The sequence below is a fragment of the Clupea harengus genome, chromosome 22 (genome assembly GCF_900700415.2).
Source record: "Clupea harengus chromosome 22, Ch_v2.0.2, whole genome shotgun sequence".
Taxonomy (NCBI): Eukaryota; Metazoa; Chordata; class Actinopteri; order Clupeiformes; family Clupeidae; genus Clupea; species Clupea harengus.
Window position 1 is genome coordinate 6011711 of NC_045173.1, and position 18817 is coordinate 6030527.

Below are 18817 nucleotides of genomic sequence, written 5' to 3' on the forward strand. Positions count from 1 at the left end.
AAAGAGAGACAGAGAGGGACACACGGGGGTGGGGTGTGTGTGTGTGTGTGTGTGTGGGGGGGGGGGGGTTAGAAGCAGCCAGGCAGCTGGGGGTTTCCTGCAGACATGCAACCCTCCCTTCAAACCCCTCCTCTAAGCAGCTTTCCTCTTGAGGTGGGGTCATTCAGGGTCATGGCAGGATTACACTTTTGGCAAACAGGAGGAAGCTCCTCTGGTCTGGAAATGCCCACTGCAGCATGAGGGAGTGAGAGAGAGAGAGAGAGAGAGAGTGTGTAAAATAGGTACTGAGACAGTGAAAAAAAAGAGGAAAACACAGGAGACATAGAGAATAAGAGAGAGAGCGAAAGAGAGAGAGAGAGACAGAGAGAGAGAGAGAGGGAGAGAGAGGGAGAGAGAGAGAGAGACTCCCCTGTGGCTGGACTTGGTGTGTAATGAAGCCGGGGCCGGCCTCAACCCTACAAACAAAAAAGCCAACGGCCGATCGATCGTCTGCTGCCAACTTTCATGCGCTCGTGTCAGAGGTCTGTGCTGAGCAGACAGCTGCAGCCACAGTGATGCCTAGAAAAACTCACCTCGCTGTCCAACCATAGACAAGCACACACATACACACAAAGCCAAGGTCTCAGAGAAGCCTCTGTGCTGACCTCAGTGGAGGCTACTGTAAGTGTCTGTCAACATACGGCTCATTGTTCTATTCATTTGGTTCAGTCGCTTAATGTATGACGGATTTGCATGCATGCTTCTACCCCCTATGTTGCATACAGGTCCAGCTCATCGGCTATGGCATTTCAGTCTCTTCAGTGGTCTGTGCTGACTTAACCCTATATTTTCTGCCCGGAATCTTGCCCAGCTTGAATTTTCTCCCCCAGAATATTTGCTTCATTTCAAATTCAGTCAAGAGCATTTTTTCCCTGCCAACATTTAACCTGCTTTCCCCAGTAACACAGCGACACTTCATATTTTATGACATCAACATGGCCTAGTTTTCATGTAGAGTGGTGAAGGTGTGTCATATTGTAAATCACAATCTCAGTAAAAGTCTTTGCAAGCTACATGTTTCAATCCATAACTGCTACTGTACGGACTCTGACACAATTTACATAGTTACTTAGATGTAAAAATGAAGGTCTATGACATGACATAACACATAGCTAATCTCTCAAGGCATAAAAAAACCTCAAAGTACTGTAGTAATAACAATAACAATAATAATTCTAATGTTGTGTTTTAATTATCAATGATTCTTTCGAGACAGATATATTAACAAATATCCTACTGTTGGACTCTTTCTTAAGTGTGTGTGTGTGTGTGTGTGTGTCTATGGGAATAGGATGATTGGAATATGGAGGATGGAGGAAATATTGGACAATAGTAATTTTAAGAAATAAGTACTTTCTGCATTTTAGCCTCTTGTTTCTGTCACACTTCTTTTTTGCCTGAGGCAAAATAAAAACAAAATTGTAATAGAATAAGTTATTTACGGGTTATTTATTTATGCATTTAGTTTTACTTTTAGAGGAAAATAACCATCTCCATTATTTTGCATTTAGAGTGTAAAAACAGTAACTAACTCCCAGTAAGGGTAAAAGTCTGTTATTTAGCAGACGCTTTTATCCAAAGCAACTTACATGGTCATCCTGCAAAACAGCCGGGAAACAAACCTGGTCGACCTCTTAGAAGGCTGTGACGCTAACCACTGTGTAATGCAGTGTTCCAGAGAGCCATTGTGAGAATGATTCACAGTAGGACCTTTACACAGGAGATATTTAGCTATGTCATTGCTTGCCCCTCACAGGTAAAAATAACTGACTTGTTGGCATCATGCCCATTGACCTTGGGTGGGCATGTGTCCATACAACAAATGTAAGTAAACAAATAAATAATCACCAAACAAGTAAAAAAAAAATCAAATTTAAGTGTATGTCCAATTTAAATAGTCCATTGTGAATGTGATGCCTTTCAAAATAAATAACTTCTCATTTGCATATAATATTCTATAAAAGTAATGGCTTTTATTATCTAAATAGGTTAAAGTACCTTTAAACATTACAAATAATGTGATTGAATAAATGTGAAGATTCACATTTAGTATGACACAAAAATAAATATTGCAACGTTACTGATTTCCCCCCACCACGAGTTAAATGTCACTTAATTATACGTATTGATATTAACTGATAACTGATGAGAGATTAACTGATATTAGTTTTTTTGGTACATTTTTCAGATCAGAATTATAAACTCTAAAAACAACATCATCAGCTCCACATCAGCTAGTCATAGTCAAACACTGCATACATTCTGTCGTTCATATATAAATGCATCTTCATGCATGATTTTGATTCATTGTGTGTGTTGTTTTGAACATGGCTAAAATAAGTTTATTGTACAGGTCTTTAGATAGTTAGTGTGTGTGCGCATGTGTGACTCCCCTTTACAAGATACACACTTGCTGATCAGCACATCCGCTCTGGCAGAAGCAAGTTAAGCTCTTTGGTCCCCATGGTTCTGCTTTGAAGTTAATTAAGATGTTTTAGAACCTGCGAGAGAGAGGGCTTCATTAGAGTCAAAGCGGGTCTACGTACTATCAGTTCCCAAGCCTCCACATGGAAGCTTCTAGAAGCAAAAGCTCACAGACCCACTCTCAACCTGCAGGGCTCCATCTTGAGTGTCTGCCTGTGTGACTGGTCAGCTGTGGGGTCAGGCTCACTTGCCACAGTCAGTGTGCTGAAGGGGATTCACACATACACAGAATTGCCATAGACTTTAGTGTAGAGATATAGTAAAGGCTTATTTCCCAGGGTTGCATCAGTACACAACCGCTGCATGTATGCCTATAGTGGAATGACTGATTGGCCCAGGCATCACACAGCTGCCCTCTCTGCCGATATATGACTTTGTCTCGTCACTTCTCTCAGGCTGCTTGGCATGTGTGTGTGGATGATATGAGTCAGGTAGGTCGCTCATCCTCTTATTTGTTCTACTTGTGTGTTGGTCTTTTTCCAATGTACCTGTATTCTGTGAGTGTGGTTGTGTTTATATATACATACATATATATATTTCGTTTTTTTCTCCAAGTGAGAACTTATTATGTAGCAAGGTGTCCTGTGTGTTTGTGCATGTTGTGTCTGCCAGAGAGTTTTGTGCGGTGCGTCTCCCTGTCTGTGGGAGTGTGGCAGCTCCAGTGTGGCTGGGGTTGGAGGTGCAGTGCAGCTCCAGAGGCCTAATGGAGATGAATGGATGGCGTAATGCTGGCAAGCGCTTTGTCTCTGCTTCATCTGTTCTCATTAGGCGGTGGGACCCACCTCTGGCTTCGTTCTGAAAGCCTGAACTCACACATCCACACACACACCCAGTGCAGAGAGTTATGGTGGTATGCTGTGCCTGTCTTTAATGGAGGTATTGAATTGTAGAATGAGGACAGCAATGGGGCGCTGTATATGTATTTGTAAAGCAAGAGAAACCTTACACATTGAGTATTGAGTCTTAGTGAAATCATTTTCTGGATTATGACTCTTTTTGGCCTCATCGTGGCGTTTAGGATCTTTGCCCATATTTCATGAAATCATTTGATTGGAGAGAGAAGACAGGAGACATTCACTGTAATATCTGATGTGAGCTTTACTTTCAAATTCTGTTACATTTAGAACTGGCAATCAGAACATAAAAGGATGCCATAACAGAACCAAAACAAATACAAAACCAAATAAAAAGTACAAATGGTCTAATTACCAGTTACAGTCACAAACAACCCTGTACAGCCTTAAGAATGAAGTCATAAAAAAGCTTTTTTACAGCACATACCAATTATTTGTTTCACCAAGTGCCAAAAGTAGAACAAAATAGAAAAAAAGTTGAGCCTTGTCATAAAATACAGCGAAAAATGCTAAGCGAACGGACTGTGGACAGCACAGTATCATGAACGCAGTCAACTGCAAACCATGTTTAAGTTAGTATTGAGAGGATACAACATAATAAGTGCAAAGAACTAGAAAAGAGACAAAGAGAGCAATATCATGCAAAGTTTGTCAGTCTTGTAATGGAGGTATGAAAACAAACATGTAAAAAAAAAAAAAGTAGAAGCCGAATGATGCTGCTTATGATCAGGCAAAACATTGTTTTTAAAATAAGTGCTTAAAATAGACCAGCTTAAGAATAGCCTAGGCCATAGCCATTCTCAGATTCTGCACCTGCTGGAGCAGAGAGAGGGCAGAAAGAAAGAAAGAAACCCCACGTGATTTTTTGTTGTTGTTGTTGTTGTTGGCTTGACTATGACGTGGTAGTTGTTGAAAGACAGACTGACTTAAAGAATTAGAAACCAAAAAGTAGGCTTTTCCTAAATGGACACTTGGGATTTATTTGAAGAACGTGTCCACAGAATTGGACCCCAAAGAGCCAAGTTTGACTTGTGTCTTCTGGGATCTCAGGCCACTCCTTTCCACTAAGTGGCACTCGTGTAGAAAATATGAGTAGAGAAAGGAGCCGTTTGTATCAAGCAGTGGGAACTCCTTATTTCGTTACAACATAGCACCAGGACTGCATGCTGAACATAGACACAAGGGGAAAACATGACACAGGGTCAGGTCGTCACTGGGTGACTAATGATGCCCAGCATATCCTCACTTGTTAACTGATTCAGTAACACAACTCAGTCAATCACCAAGAATATCTTCACCAAATCTAGAATCAACAGAAAGAATATATACATGGGAGAAATGATAAATCCCTTTGATGATGCAAGGGGTCATCCAGTAAAACACTCCTATACTCACCCAGGTGGAGAGGCAAAATTGGCACTTTGCCAGTGATTATTCCTTTACCTTACAGCACTTCGGAAATATAAAACTAGCAGTGACTAATAGCATAAGAATAACCCTTCATTTCTACACATCTGATTTCTGACCATTAATTCATGAGGTAATTTATATTTGATTGCTGAGACAAATTCCAAACCTTGTGAGGACACATGGGTGGGTGGGGAGATGGAGTATGACTTAAAAGATGACCCGGGTTCGATGATTGGGTTTAATTTGGAGTGTGCAGTACTGAGAGCTACGATGGCTAGATTATATTTCTCTCCTGTTGTCAAATGTTCTCCGTTCGCTCCGATAAATAGGTTCCTCTATTTTTTTCAACGTGCAACATTTTCAGCACTGTGCAAAATTGGCGTATCACAATTTAGCCTGGATACCTCTATGGACCAGGGAGGTGGGTGGTGGGGTGGGTGGGTGTAGGGGAGTTCACCTCATTTGGGTTCTGTTGTTTAGTTTAAAGACAGGAGTCAGGAACAGGAGAATCTTCCTCCTATGGGTTATGCCCTTCAATAAGAGCAATCAAATCAACATTTCAATTTACCTTCCATTTCCCAGAAGTAAACTGCCAACAGAAAGCAGGTGGGCAGGCATATTCATGAGCTTGGTTTCTCATCAGAACCACACACCGGCACCATTCTAAAGTGTATGTATGGGTTTCATCAAAATGTTAGACGTTTTAGGGCCTAAGTGCTTTCGGTCTCTGAAATGTGATGAAGTGCATTCACAACTCAAATATATGAGGGGGGGGGGGGGGGTCAAAAACAGTACCATGTCTGCCCACTTCCGCAGGGCCAAGCTTCTACATACATCATCATTATCTAATTTAATGGCAGCATCCACATTGCACTTGGGAGCCATTTTTCAATGATTCCTCCATTTTTGCTAGTACAGGTAATAATTATGTTCATATTCTACATTTTAAAAGGCTCAGTACAAATTCAAAAATAAAACAAAAAAAACTGAATATGCAAAAAAGTTGAACAGAAACAGGACACAGAAGGCCACCAATAATATACTCACCAATCCTCAAATTCACGTTCCACTCAGTCCAGTTACCTCTGTATCACTTTAACATTGAACCCAAAGGAAAATAAAATACATTCATTCAAGTCATTTGGGAACAGTTCTTTTTACACAAAATTACAAAAAACCTCCAAAAAGCACCATTAAATCGGCCTTTGGTGACTGAGTCTGCAGGGTTTCCCCTGACTTGCCAGTCACCTCCACGAAGAAAAAACAAAACAAAAACAAAAACAAATCCATATCTGATGAAATGTAGACATAGCTTTGCTTTCTGTTAAATACATTACCTATTCGCAGGGGGCTTACCCAACCTTCATCTTATCTTTAAGGGAAAGTCGATGGGCACTGCACTGCCTTAGTCATGGCACTGCTGATAGCGGCCACTGGTGACTGTTAGGGATGGTAGCATCACTAGCTACAGCATGCTGCTGGCCACACTGGAGGCTTCAGGTGTGGCAGAGCCCTCGACGGGTCATCAGAGTGGCACCAGCAGGGAAGAGGAGAGGCTCTTCCACGGTGCAGGGCAGGAAAGGAGGGGCAGCCCGTAAGACAGGTGAGATTAGTGTTCATGTGTTTGGTTTCACCAAATCTACAAAAACAAACCCAAGCCAAGCTAGCGGCGTTAGGGGAGAGAACGAAGCGCCAAAAGGAACCCACCCGACAAACGAATGCAAAAACTATGTACAATCTGATAAATAATCAAGTGCGTGATTTGAGGCGTGGCTTTGGAGACTTGTTTTTTGTTATAGAAAGCAGTCTCTTTCATGGACTGGGTTGGGGAGCAGGGGCTCTAAACACCCTGGGAGATTATATCATAGAAAAAGCCCATACATGATGTCAAATCAAACCCCATTCTAACACATAGGCATGCTATCTGATGCTTGGCAAAAAGACATAAATGCACAAAAAAATAGCGCTTGCAGGTTCTCTCTTTTTTTTCTTTTTCTTTAAAATCTTCTTCATTTTTTTTTTTTTAATCCTAGTCAAGAAGAAAAGGATTACGCCATACTATAAGTTTTTTTTTTCCTGGTCACTGAAAAACTTCTGAGAAGAAAGAAAAACAAACCAAAACAGAGTAATAACTGGATTGATATAAGCAAGAGGACAAAGCAGCTTTGATATAAATGCATTCAGTACATGTAGCCTTTTTCCTTCTTCTCGTTTTGATAAATGGTTCATTGTCTCTACCGTGTCTAGCCTTCTGGCCAGCATTTGGGACATGTGCTGCCCTTGATTGGAAAGGAACCACTTTTAAGTGGTACCGATGAGTGTTCCTGAACCTAATAGTTCAGAGATGAGGAGCAGGAGGACCCAAGGGGAGTTGAAGCGATGCAGGGAAATGTGAAAGGAAAAACTAGGAAAGGAGTCAGACAGTTTTAGCGCGCTCTGTCAGTCCCAGGTAAGCCAGGAAGGAGTGTTTGAGAGATGCGGCGGCGGGAGAGTTGGGTGGATGGAGGGATGACACGTGCCCCTGTCTGGAGAGGCACGGGGAGGAGGAGAAGGGAGAGCGGGAGGGGGAGGGGGAGGAGGAGGAGGAGGAGGGCAAGGCGTGGGGTGTGAAGCGGCGCATGGTGAAGAGCGTGGTGAGAGGGATGAGGTGAGCCAGCTCACAGTTCCTGTACTGCTCGTAGTAGCTGGAAGCCAGCGAGCCGGCGCGCGGCGACCACGGAGACGCCAGCGCCGGGGGCTGAGGTGCGGGCGCTGCCAGGCCGTTGGCGGAGAGGTAGTGCTGAAGAGGCAGGCTGCCCTGGCCCTGGCCCTGGCGCTGCTGCTGCTGCTTGCACCTGATGGACAGGGCCACCGACTGCAGGGCCTGTGAGGCGGTCAGGCTCATGAGGGGGCTGCTGCTGTTACTGCCGCCGCTCCCGCTGCTGATGCCGCCCACACCCACGCCCGCCTCCTCCTCCTCCAGTAGCAGCAGGGCCTCCCTCCCGACGCCCAGGCCCATGCCCATGCCAAAGCCCATGCCCATGCCCAGGCAAGAACTGCCTTGCTGGGCCTCGCCTTCCTCTGCACTTCCTTCCCCTCCCCCTCCCCCCTGGTGCTTCTTGAGGTGTCGGCTGAAGACGAAGGGGTGCGTGGTGGTGAAGGGACAGAGGCTGCAGCTGTAGCTCTGGCGCGGGGCGTGCTTCAGGCGCTTGTGCAGATTGAGGTTGTCCTTGCGCTTGCAGCTGTAGCTGCAGCGGTCGCAGCGGAAGGGCCGCTCGCCTGTGTGCACGCGCACGTGCTCGATCAGCTTGTTGGCCGTCTTGGAGAGGTAGCCGCACTGCTCGCAGCGGTAGTGGTTGCCCAGCCTGTGGGCACGCGCGTGCCCCTCCAGCTCGGCCTGGTCTGCCCACACCGATTGGCAGATGCGGCAGCGGTACTCCGGCTTGCAGTGGGTCTTCAGGTGGCACTCCAGGGCCGTGGGCCTGCTGGTGGAGTACACACAGAATGGGCACCTGAGTGGCACAGACACAGAGACACAAGCGCAGAATGGAGGTTTACGCCAATACTAAGCAAACCACCAGAATACAGGAGCAGGAAAGACCATACGTGTATATAGAGAAAGGTAGGAAGAGTGGGTGGGATAAAGACTGGATGTGTGTGTGTGTGTGTGTGTGTGTGTGTGTGTGTGTGTGTGTGTGTGTTTGGGGGGGGACGGGACATAGGAAGACATTGGAACAGCATCCAAAACAAGGAAAGAGGAAGAGAAGAATAAAGGGGAAGATACACGGAGAGAAGAGGTAGGAGACAGCAGCAAGGACAGAGAGACTGGACCAATGAAAGTTTGTGATCACAGACAGAGACAGGACGCATGATTGAGTCACACCATTTAAAAAGACAGTGGAGATTATGAAATGGGAATATTTGTTCCTGTGGCTCTGTGGATGTTTGTACATGTGTTAAGCTGGTCAAGATATGATGTTTGATCATCTGTATGTGTGTGTGGGTGGGTGTGTGTGTGTGCGTGTGTATTTATGAAACATTGGACAGGTGAGGAAGGGGATTGTTCTTTTAGGCAAATGAAGGCAAATGAAGAAATGAGTGGCACTTACATTTAAATTGCCCCTTTCATCTGCTCTGGCCCCCAAATCGCCTCACACACCCTGCAGAACAGAATGACCTGAGAAACGAGCACTCAACAGAGCCCCTGCCCTCTCTCTCTCTCTACTCCGCTAGCACCCGCTCCCTAGCGCTACGCTCTGGCAAACGCACACCCTCACTCACACTCAAAAACAAGGCAACAAAGAGGACAGCATTGCCTTGATGCGTGTGTATGCATAGGCTTGTATGTGTGTGTGTGTGTGTGTGTGTTATGTTAAGATGAAGCTGTTTTTTTCCCTCAAATTGCCATGTGAAGCTGTCTCTGTGTGCTCATTCAGCATGCATTCAGGTGAATTCTGCCTCACTATTTGTGTGCCCAGCCATGCAACCAGGGCCCTCTCATGGTTCTCCACAACCCCATGCACCAAACAACCACCACTGGTTAAAGATATCTAAAAAGAGTTCCTGACGAGTTCCTGGCGAGCAGCTGCACCTTAAGTACACCTAGAACCTGTAGTTCAGTTCATTAAGGGTTCATAATTATGTGATGAACTGACTGATTTAGATTATACTTACCCTTGACAGTGACACTCACATGATTCCAAATTCAAATGATTATCGGAGATCTCTTCTTAAAATTAAAGCTACTATTTGCCCTCTCTCTGTGCTCCACTAGCTCTGTGACTACTACTACTGCTACTACTACTACTACTACTACTACTACTAGTAGTACTATCTGTTAATGTGGTGGTCATGACACTGAGCTGCAAATGACAGATGATGCAATGATATCAGACACACATGACTTAACATGATCCACTGTGTGTGTGTGTGTGTGAGAGAAAAAAACTTGACAAAACAGACATGTCAATGACAGATTTTCAAAGCCAAAATAGACACCCTGACATAGCGTAATGGAACAAATTAAAAGATGTATTACTCTGGGCATCCCTTATTTGGACAAGTGGCCCCATGTGCTTTGATGTGTATGTCTGTGTGTGGAGCTAGAACTCTGTTCACTTGGTATTTGGGAGTGAGGGAGTTTTTCTTTCATAATAAATTTGCACTTGTCTCAGTGAAAATCAGTCTGTTTGTTTGTGTTTGTGTGTGTGTGTGTGTGTGTGTGTGTGTGTATGCATACATGTTTTGAGTGCTGTTTGTGCGTGTGTGTGTGTGTGTATGCATACATGTTTTTGAGTGCTGTGTGTGTGTGTGTGTGTGTGTGTGTGTGTGTGTGTGCGCGCGTGTGTGTGTGTGTGTGTGCGTGTGTGTGTGACGGACTGGCTGGGAATGAACAGTGTGAACTGGAGCTCAGTGTTGCTGGCAGGCCTCTCTCTCAGCAGATGGGGTGTTGCTGCTGGTCCGGGCGTCTGTTACACACATATCATCACACAGCCCATCAGACGCCCACCAGCCTCTCAGCATCTAACCAGCCCTGCCACAGCCTTTAGGAGAGCGCTCACATTTCCCCACTTACTGGAACTGACCAATTTCCATGACAACTTATTCATTTAGATTGGTTCTGTCAGTTACTGTGTATGCATTTGTGTGTGTGTGTGTGCGCATGTTGTTTGACCTTCTTGACTTTGGAGGTGTCGTTCATGTAATGTAGGAAAAACATCCTGTAAAAGGTAGTGTATGAAAGCCTGGCTAGCTCTCAGCTAGGGAGCTAAATGAGTTCATACTGTCCACCCCAAGCAGACCCAAAGCCCACTCCAAGTGCCTCACTAGCGCCTCCTGGGGTGGTATCAGAGAGGACGGTGCGGTCCTCGCTGGTTAGTGTGCCAACTTTAGTAGATATCTGGGCAACACAGTGTAATGGTTATTTCTTCACAATGAAAATAATAAATCACCCTAGGCTCATGACCACAGTGGAAACCCAGATTTAGGTCACATCCACCTACATATGTTGAGAAATCCTAAGCAATGTTGGTGAATGAACACACCCACCAAATAACTGTCTTTTAAGGAGCCCATAGAGGTGCTGTCAAAATGGTCCAAAGTCAAAATGAAATTACAGATACACAAATGGACGTTACTTTAGCTGAGACATCCTTATTTTCATTCAGCTGTTGGCCCACTGCAATAACTAGGCATAAAGAAGGCATAGTGAATTCATTATTGCATTACTGCAGGGATTGTTTAAAAAACAAAGATGAAGCTATAATAAACTGGATGCCAAGAAATGCATTATTCAGTACAACTACAAAGGGGGAACGTACCAGTAGATCAATCCTGTAGAGCACTGATGAATACGACTGAAGCTTATGCTCATTTCCATAAATGAGACCTAGAATGTGTATTGGAGTGTAACCCTGTTAATGCCATGGTATGGCAGCGTACACATTCTGATATTGGATGGATGCTAAGGTGTGTGTGTGTGAGCGAGTAAAGGTTTTGCTGTCTGAGCGAGCGAGTGAGTAACTACATAAGTGTGTGCTTGTTTGTTGGACGGGGCAGGAGAGAGAGAGAGGGAAACTGCAGCTGGTACTTGCTTTCCTTACTTGAGTCCTCCTGTGGGCACAGTGTGGCACTTCTTGTGCTCCAGCAGCTGTTGAGGCGTCTTCATGAACTTGTGGCAGACGTCGCACTCAAACATGCGCGTGATCAGGTGGATCTGAAGGTGCCGCTCATACATAGCCCGTGTCTTACACACAAAGTTACAGAACACACATTCAAAGCCTGTCAGCAGGAGAGAGAGAGAGAGAGATAGAGAGAGAAATAGCTACATGTTAGTGCTGCTAACGTAAGTTTACCAGGCAGGTTGCAGCTTTGAAAAGAGATACAAAGTGGTTCAGAAACACCCTGTGCATACGTTTTCTCTTTAGTGTCCATAGCAGGGTTATACGCACACTAAGGGGACACTATTCTGTCTTCATGTGAAGTTGAGGTTCATCTGAATGCAGACCTTGTTGTGCATACGCTCTGATTACTACACTATGGTCAGTCATACTTCTGCGGCCCCCTGTGTTTGTTTACAAACCTCTAAGAGCCACAATAAACTGTAGTTAAAGAATGAAGTCGCCATATTTAAAAAGACACAATGAATACTTCAGAAAGGACTTCCAAGAAGAAAGGTTTCTTTGCCCACAAAGCAAGTTGCTTTGCCACCGATATAAGGCCTTACAGCATATTACAACAACTATTAGCCACTCATATAAGGCCTTACAGCATATTACAACAGCTATTAGCCACTCATATAAGGCCTTACAGCATATTACAACAGCTATTAGCCACTCATATAAGGCCTTACAGCATATTACAACAGCTATTAGCCACTCATAAGGCCTTACAGCTTATTACAACAGCTATTAGCTTGATTGAAGTGGACACGCAAATGTTTTTGCCACACTAAAGACCTATTTGCATGTATTAGTACTGAAGGCAGCCCAGTTAAGCCAGCAGTAGGCCTCAGGCTTGTGTTTCCTAACAGTGTCCACATTAACCACCGGTTGGCCCTCCTTAAACGGGTCCAAGCCGCTAACAGGATCGAGGGGCCTGAAGTGCCAACAGCCAAAGTCACTTAAAGAGCTGATGGTCTGCCTCTTGCTGCAGCAGCTTTTGACAGCCGCGGCTCTCCTGGCACTCAGGCCAGACCGGAGGGAGTCTGATCCTCACGCTGGCCAGTGTCAAACAGGCCATTACAGCACCCCTGAGCGCCTTGTGTGTCTGCACAGCCTTCAGTAGCGCCTCTATCAGCTGTGGGGTTACCACTGGCAGCAGAACTGCTGGCATGAGCCACTGCTGATAAAACAACAGCAGCAGCCTTTCTCTTAATACACTGGGCCAACCTTAAGCCTCCTCAATAGCAGGCTTCTCAGAGTGTGCAGCTATCCTTGACCTACTGAAGTTGTCTTATGAAAAGCCAATGAAAATCACTGCATGAATGAATGACCAATAAAAAGACCAACGCAGTGTGTCCAAAGGGAGTCTCAGATTGCCGCTCACCTTTCTCCGACTTCTCGTCTGACCCTGAGCCAGAGCTTGATTGGCTGCCGGTGGAGGGTGGGGCCAGAAGAATCTTGAGCTCCTCGCTGTTGGGGGTGGCGTCCCCGCCTTCGGAGCTGTTGAGAGAGTCACTGAGGGCGGACAGAGAGGAGGACGTACTCTTCGTCTCACTCAGGGGACTACGAGACAGACCTGTAGACGGAGGGAAACACGCCCCTTAGGTCCCCTTAAACAGTACTATCAATGTGACACACAAAATCAGGGAGAAAAACGTCAGTAAAATATACATTTATTTAATTTAGGCTTTTCTTTTGCTATATGAGCCTGCTTTTTAATATAATTTGCAAAGGGGAACACTTTAAATGTTATACTAACATCAATGTGTCCTGGGAGGAATTCTCAATAGGTTGGTCGTCTTCCTCTGTAGCGAATATTTCTGAAGGTTACTGCATTTGCTGCATTGCCATGGCGCCTGTACCTAAGCATCTAGACCAATCAAGACTGAGTGTCGGTATTGATCCGTACACTGTCTGCATGTGTGTGTGTGTGTGTTGGGGGTGGGGGCTGCATGGTCAACACAAGTAAGATGGAGCATCTCAGGACACAATGCTCCCAAGGGCTGTTGAAGCTCATAAAATGGCTGATGCCAGCTCAACCACATACACATGCATTGTTCTTCTGTAATGGTCAATGTCATTTCAATCCCTCCTTCTTCATCCCTCTCTCTCTCTCTCTCTCTCACGCACACACAGGCATACACACACCAGGCTCCCTCTCTTCCACGGTCACTATGTCCCTGACAAACGATGCTATTAATACGAAGAAATAATAGTAAACTGCGGTGATACTAATGTTTTTGTGAACTGATTAAATGGTTAGTCACTACCGGGCGGTAAGGGAGCACCTGTTTTGCCGAGAAGCATCAGGACACAGCTAAGACTGTCTGAAGCACAGCAACTCACACACAAACCCTCCAACAAATGTGTGGATGTTCAAATATTGCCAATCTTCATCTGCAATATCTTTACCATACGATATCTTACCACAGTCAAAGCATCAACGTTTAAACCCAAAAATACCAGCGTGCAAGACCTTCAGGGCTCTACAGCTCTGTCAAAAGTTGTGAGTGAGTGAAAGAAGGACTTTTTCTGTGCCCGTCACAGAGAGATTTGTTTTGTGATCAGCTTCAGTCACAGTTTATGAAGTCAAATAAATAAATGTGACCATGTCCTATTACAATATGACCATGCCCGTGAAGGGGCATCAAATTAGGTGACAAAGTAATGCAGTAAATTGGTTGAATCACAGAACCCTCTACGTCAACACTAAGGAGAAAATAAATAAATAAAACAATCATTTCACAGTCCTGAAAATATCCAACTGAGTCATCGGCTACTTCTGTGTCAGCCCTGGCGAGTTCAAAAAGCTCAACAATGGGTGTCGTGTGGGCATCACTGATGAGGTGGGTGTCGTGTGGGCATCACTGATGAGAGGTGGTGGGGTTTCGTGTGCGTCTCTTACCCGAGTGTTCGGCAGCTATATGTGACTTGATGTCGCTCTCGTCAACAGAGACGTAGTCACAAGAGGTGCAGCACAGTGAGAACATCCACTGCTCCTTGTCTACATGCAGGGACATGTGGCTCACAAACTGGGCATTGAGCTCTGTCTGAAAACCACACACGTGGCAGCTACAGCAGAGGGCAGACAAACACACACACAAACGGGAAAATAAATACACACACACCTGAAGAGATGGAGAGAGGCGTTCAGTGAGTTTGAGAGGGCGGGGTTGAATGTGTGCTGATGGTGATTTGCCATTAGTGTGTGGGGTGGCTATGTGCCAACATGTACTGTACCTGTAATAGAAAGAGCAGCTTTTGCGATCATTGCTCTCCCCAGTCACTGCATTAACAAGGTGTTCAGTGTCCGTGCTCACCAGCTTGACCGAGTGAATAGTCAGGTGCTGGTTGAGGTTGGCACGACACTTAGCGGCATATGGACACAAGTGGCACTTGTATTTCCTCTCATCTGCAATGCCACACAGATGGAAAGACAGAGAGAAGTCAGACAGACAGAAACGCACACATACATACATACATACATACATACATACAAAGAGAGAGATAGAGATAGAGATAGAGAGAGAGAGAGAGAGAGATCTAATAATGACAGACAGAGGAATTTAATAATGCAAGATTCCCAAGTTATCGTGAAGTCTACTGACGTGGTATTACATATTTTGTAAGTGTGACCTCAGACCAGTTAATGGAGTCCACCAAACCCACTACACTACATGGAAGCACATGGTCTTGCTGTTCTAAGATCAGCTGGGTAGTGCTTTGGGGTGGTTGTAATTACTGTGACTTTTCCCATAGAGACTAATCAGAGGTCTAATCTCTTTAAAGGGAGGGTAATCCAGTCTACTCAACCTTATTTACTCACCACCACAAACAACACCCGCCTGGGATTTAATGGTGTGTGTGTGTGTGTGTGTGTGTGTGTGTGTGTGTGTGTGTGAGAGAGAGCGAGAGAGAGAGAGAGAGAGAGAGAGAGAGAGAGAAAAGAGAGAGAGACAGACTGACTGACTGACTGACTGACTGACTGACTGTGTGAGTGTGTGAGTGTGTGAGGGGGGGGGGGGAGAGAGAGAGAGAGAGAGAGAGAGAGAGAGAGAGAGAGAGAGAGACAGACAGACTCTCACGGTGACTATTCCCTGCACTGAGCTTCTTAAGTGTCTGCTCACCTGTGTGTAAGGACAGGTGTCTGGACAGAGTTTGCTGTCGGCCAAACACTTTCCCACACACTGGGCACGGGTAGAGCTGCTCGTTCAGTCTCCACTGAGACAAACCGTTCTCCGGCTCTTCACTTGCATTCTCAGAGTCTGTGGCAGAGGCATACACACGCAGTGTAAATTTAAATACATACGCATACGCATACGCACACGCACACACACACACACACACACACACACACACACACACACACACACACACACACACACACACACACACACACACACAGGTCTGTTCAAAAAGAATGAAGACGGGCAAGTTCTGTGTTGTGGTATCTCCCCACTGCAATCCTGAGGTTGGCCAAAGGAAGGGCCAACTGTAGGGGACTGATCTCACTGCTATGCCCTACTCTTAGAAAGCACGGCACGAATACAAAGAGAGAGAGAGAGAGAGAGAGAGAGAGAGAGAGAGAGAGAGAGAGAGAGAGATGAGTGAGAGTGTGCTTTCCTACAAGGAGAGTGCCAGAATTAACCTTCTGATGAAGGTGGAAGCCTGAAGTCAATTAAAATGCAGGACCACTCCTTCCCACATCAGCCTATCCCCAAGGATAGAGAGGGGGGAGAGAGATATATAAATAAACGAAGACATAAATATAAAGAATACACGGTGTGTCTGACAGGGACGTGGGTAACGTGCGCCATGGCTGCGTTCTCATCTCTGTGCCATCAACACACCCCTGCAAATCTAATCCAGCTCTGACACTTCAGATCAGAAAGACAGAGCGATTATCTGTTTCGCGTGGCTTTGAGCAATCTAGCACAAACAAGCAATGTGCTGCCCACAATGAAGGTAAGCCAACCCCTCACCGAGTCCTCTGATGCACACACTCAAAACTGTGCTGTGCTCAAATGCCTGATGAGACGGCAAGTCTAGATAGCAGCAGTATTCAGGAGATCCTAGCAAGTGCCAGTTCTTGTACAGTAAACATTTGTTGCCTTTTTTTTCCCAGTTGTGTGGCGAAAAGTTTAGAGTCATGGCCAGCTCGTAAATAGGCACGTTTTTAGCAAATGCTGTCCTAAGCGATCCAGTACTGCACGATGGATGGAGGCACGGGGAGGAAGGGAGCGAGAGGGGGAGAGTGAGAACCTGAGCCAGAGAGACAGAGCAGGAGGAGGACGAGGAGGAGGAGAAGAGGAGGAGGAGGTGGAGGTGGGAGAAAACACGGGGAAGAGAGAGAGAGAGAGATGGAGAGAGGGGCAAAGAAAAAGAAAACAGAGAAGCGGGGGTGGAGAGAGAGGGACGTTTTTGGCATTTTAGAGAGGATTTAATAGGGGCCATTAAAGAACAGATGTATTGGCCTTGGAGAGGAGAACATGAAGGACAGCACTGGAGTGCACTCACTTGTCTGGGACAAGGCCCAAACACCGGACAGGACCCCAGACAACTCGGGCGCTGAGTGTCTGCGGCAGCCTTGGAGAGGGGTGGGGGAGGGGAACCAGGGTTGCCTCCTACTGTGCTGCTGGAGTGGGAGGAGTGGACAGGACCGGAGGCCACTCGCACTCTAATGGCGTCTTCCTGTTCATTAACACAGGGGCTCGCAACCTCCTTGTCAGATGAAAGATTCCAATATGCCGATGTCAGTCATTATTATGGATAAGGGAGAGAGGGCACCTATGCTACCGGTGCTCCAGCTGAACAGCTCTCATCAAGTTGGACATTTCCAAATGAACATTTTCAATACCAAATTATTCCATACAGACAAATGGTTGCTTGTAAATCTTGATTCACAGAGTAATTGTAACATCACATGACAACCACTATAGCGTTAGCATTAAAATAATAGCAGAAATAAAAAAGCAATAAATAACAACAGAATGTCCTAAAGAACCCCTCCTTGTTACTGTTCCATGCATAGTGGACTAGTGGTTTAAGAGCAACAGGCTGCCTGTTGACTGTGACTAACTGAATATGTTTAGTGCTTGAGAGCCTTGCCAACACAAAATTGTTGAACAGGAACTTCATGTTCCCCTGCTGCTATTATGTTCAGAGTACTTGTACAGGGTATGTCATGTTATGTTATACTATGTTATGTTATGGTAGGATGTTGTGCGGTGCCTTGTCTTAAGAATTTCAGTGCCCAGTCTGACCCTGTGTTATTCTGTGCATCTGACAATAAAATACTTGTAACTTGTAACTTGTAAAATAGTACCGTTGTAGTTTGTAAGTGTTTTGCAGACAGCCAATTACTTTCATTTGAAAGGGAAAAAACGCTATTTTTTAAATCTGGTCTCTACAGAGTACCTTAGGAAAATTCTGATCATCAAATCTTCAAAAGGTATGTCAATTGACTCATGCATCTGACAGGTCTGAAAGATCTGCATGCTGCCATCATTCCCATTGGTGCAGTGGTCCCCCCTTTAGAAGGGACCCGCCTGAAGGTCCCCCATCATGTCTGTACTGGGTCTGTGACCCGTCTGCTGTGTCTCCCATCAGGTCTGTACTGGGTCTGTGACCCGTCTGCTGTGTCCCCCATCAGGTCTGTACTGGGTCTGTGACCCGTCTGCTGTGTCTCCCATCAGGTCTGTACTGGGTCTGTGACCCGTCTGCTGTGTCCCCCATCAGGTCTGTACTGGGTCTGTGATCCGTCTGCTGTGTCCCCCATCAGGTCTGTACTGGGTCGGTGACCCGCCTGAAGGTTCCCCATCAGGTCTGTACTGGGTCTGTGACCCGTCTGCTGCAGGAGCTGCTGGCCACTGGCTCAGCAGGCTCAGGAGGTGGCTGGCGTTAGCGAGCGCAGGGCTGCAGTCAGGGCTGTACGTCGGCGAGAGTGAGTGCCACAGAGGGAGCTTTAATTAAATGTTCACCCTCCACGCTCAAATCTGGACTGCAGTCAGATGATGCAATCCAAATGCTGCCTGGCCACTCAAAGCGCCCTCCCTCTCAACCACACACACACACACACACACACACAAACCTGTGAGTCATTCAGTCATCAGCCAAAACATCTGCCTGTGACTCACACACTTCAGCAAATGACCATTCCTGTGCGGAGGCATTTAGCTGTGTGTGTGTGTGTGTGTGTGTGTGTGTGTGTGTGTGTGTGTGTGTGTGTGTGTGTGTGTGTGTGTGTGTGTGTGTTCAATGCGATCATGGGGAGGACATTATGCCAAGGGGAGGGCGACCTCACACCACAGAGCCACAGGAGTGGTCTGCAGGAGAGGGACACTTTATCACGTCACATCTGGTTGGTTGCTGCTTTATTCTCTCCTCCCA

General features: G+C 45.8%; 1 protein-coding gene across 4 annotated transcripts in view; it reads right to left on the bottom strand.

Annotated features, from left to right (window-relative positions):
• Positions 1-3601: 3601 nt before the first annotated feature.
• znf827 (zinc finger protein 827) overlaps positions 3602-18817 on the bottom strand; it is a 48173-nt gene continuing 32957 nt past the window's right edge. For 2 of the 4 annotated variants that reach the window (XM_031559241.2, XM_031559242.2), the window contains exons 8-13: positions 15556-15693; positions 14669-14840; positions 14334-14500; positions 12813-13004; positions 11369-11546; positions 3602-8278 (exon numbers count right to left, since the gene is read on the bottom strand). In XM_031559241.2, the coding sequence (XP_031415101.1) occupies positions 7204-8278; positions 11369-11546; positions 12813-13004; positions 14334-14500; positions 14669-14840; positions 15556-15693 (1922 nt within the window). In that variant the 3' untranslated portion in view covers positions 3602-7203. The remainder of the gene's footprint in view (positions 8279-11368; positions 11547-12812; positions 13005-14333; positions 14501-14668; positions 14841-15555; positions 15694-18817) is intronic. The other 2 variants (XM_031559243.2, XM_031559244.2) reach the window with 2 other exon arrangements.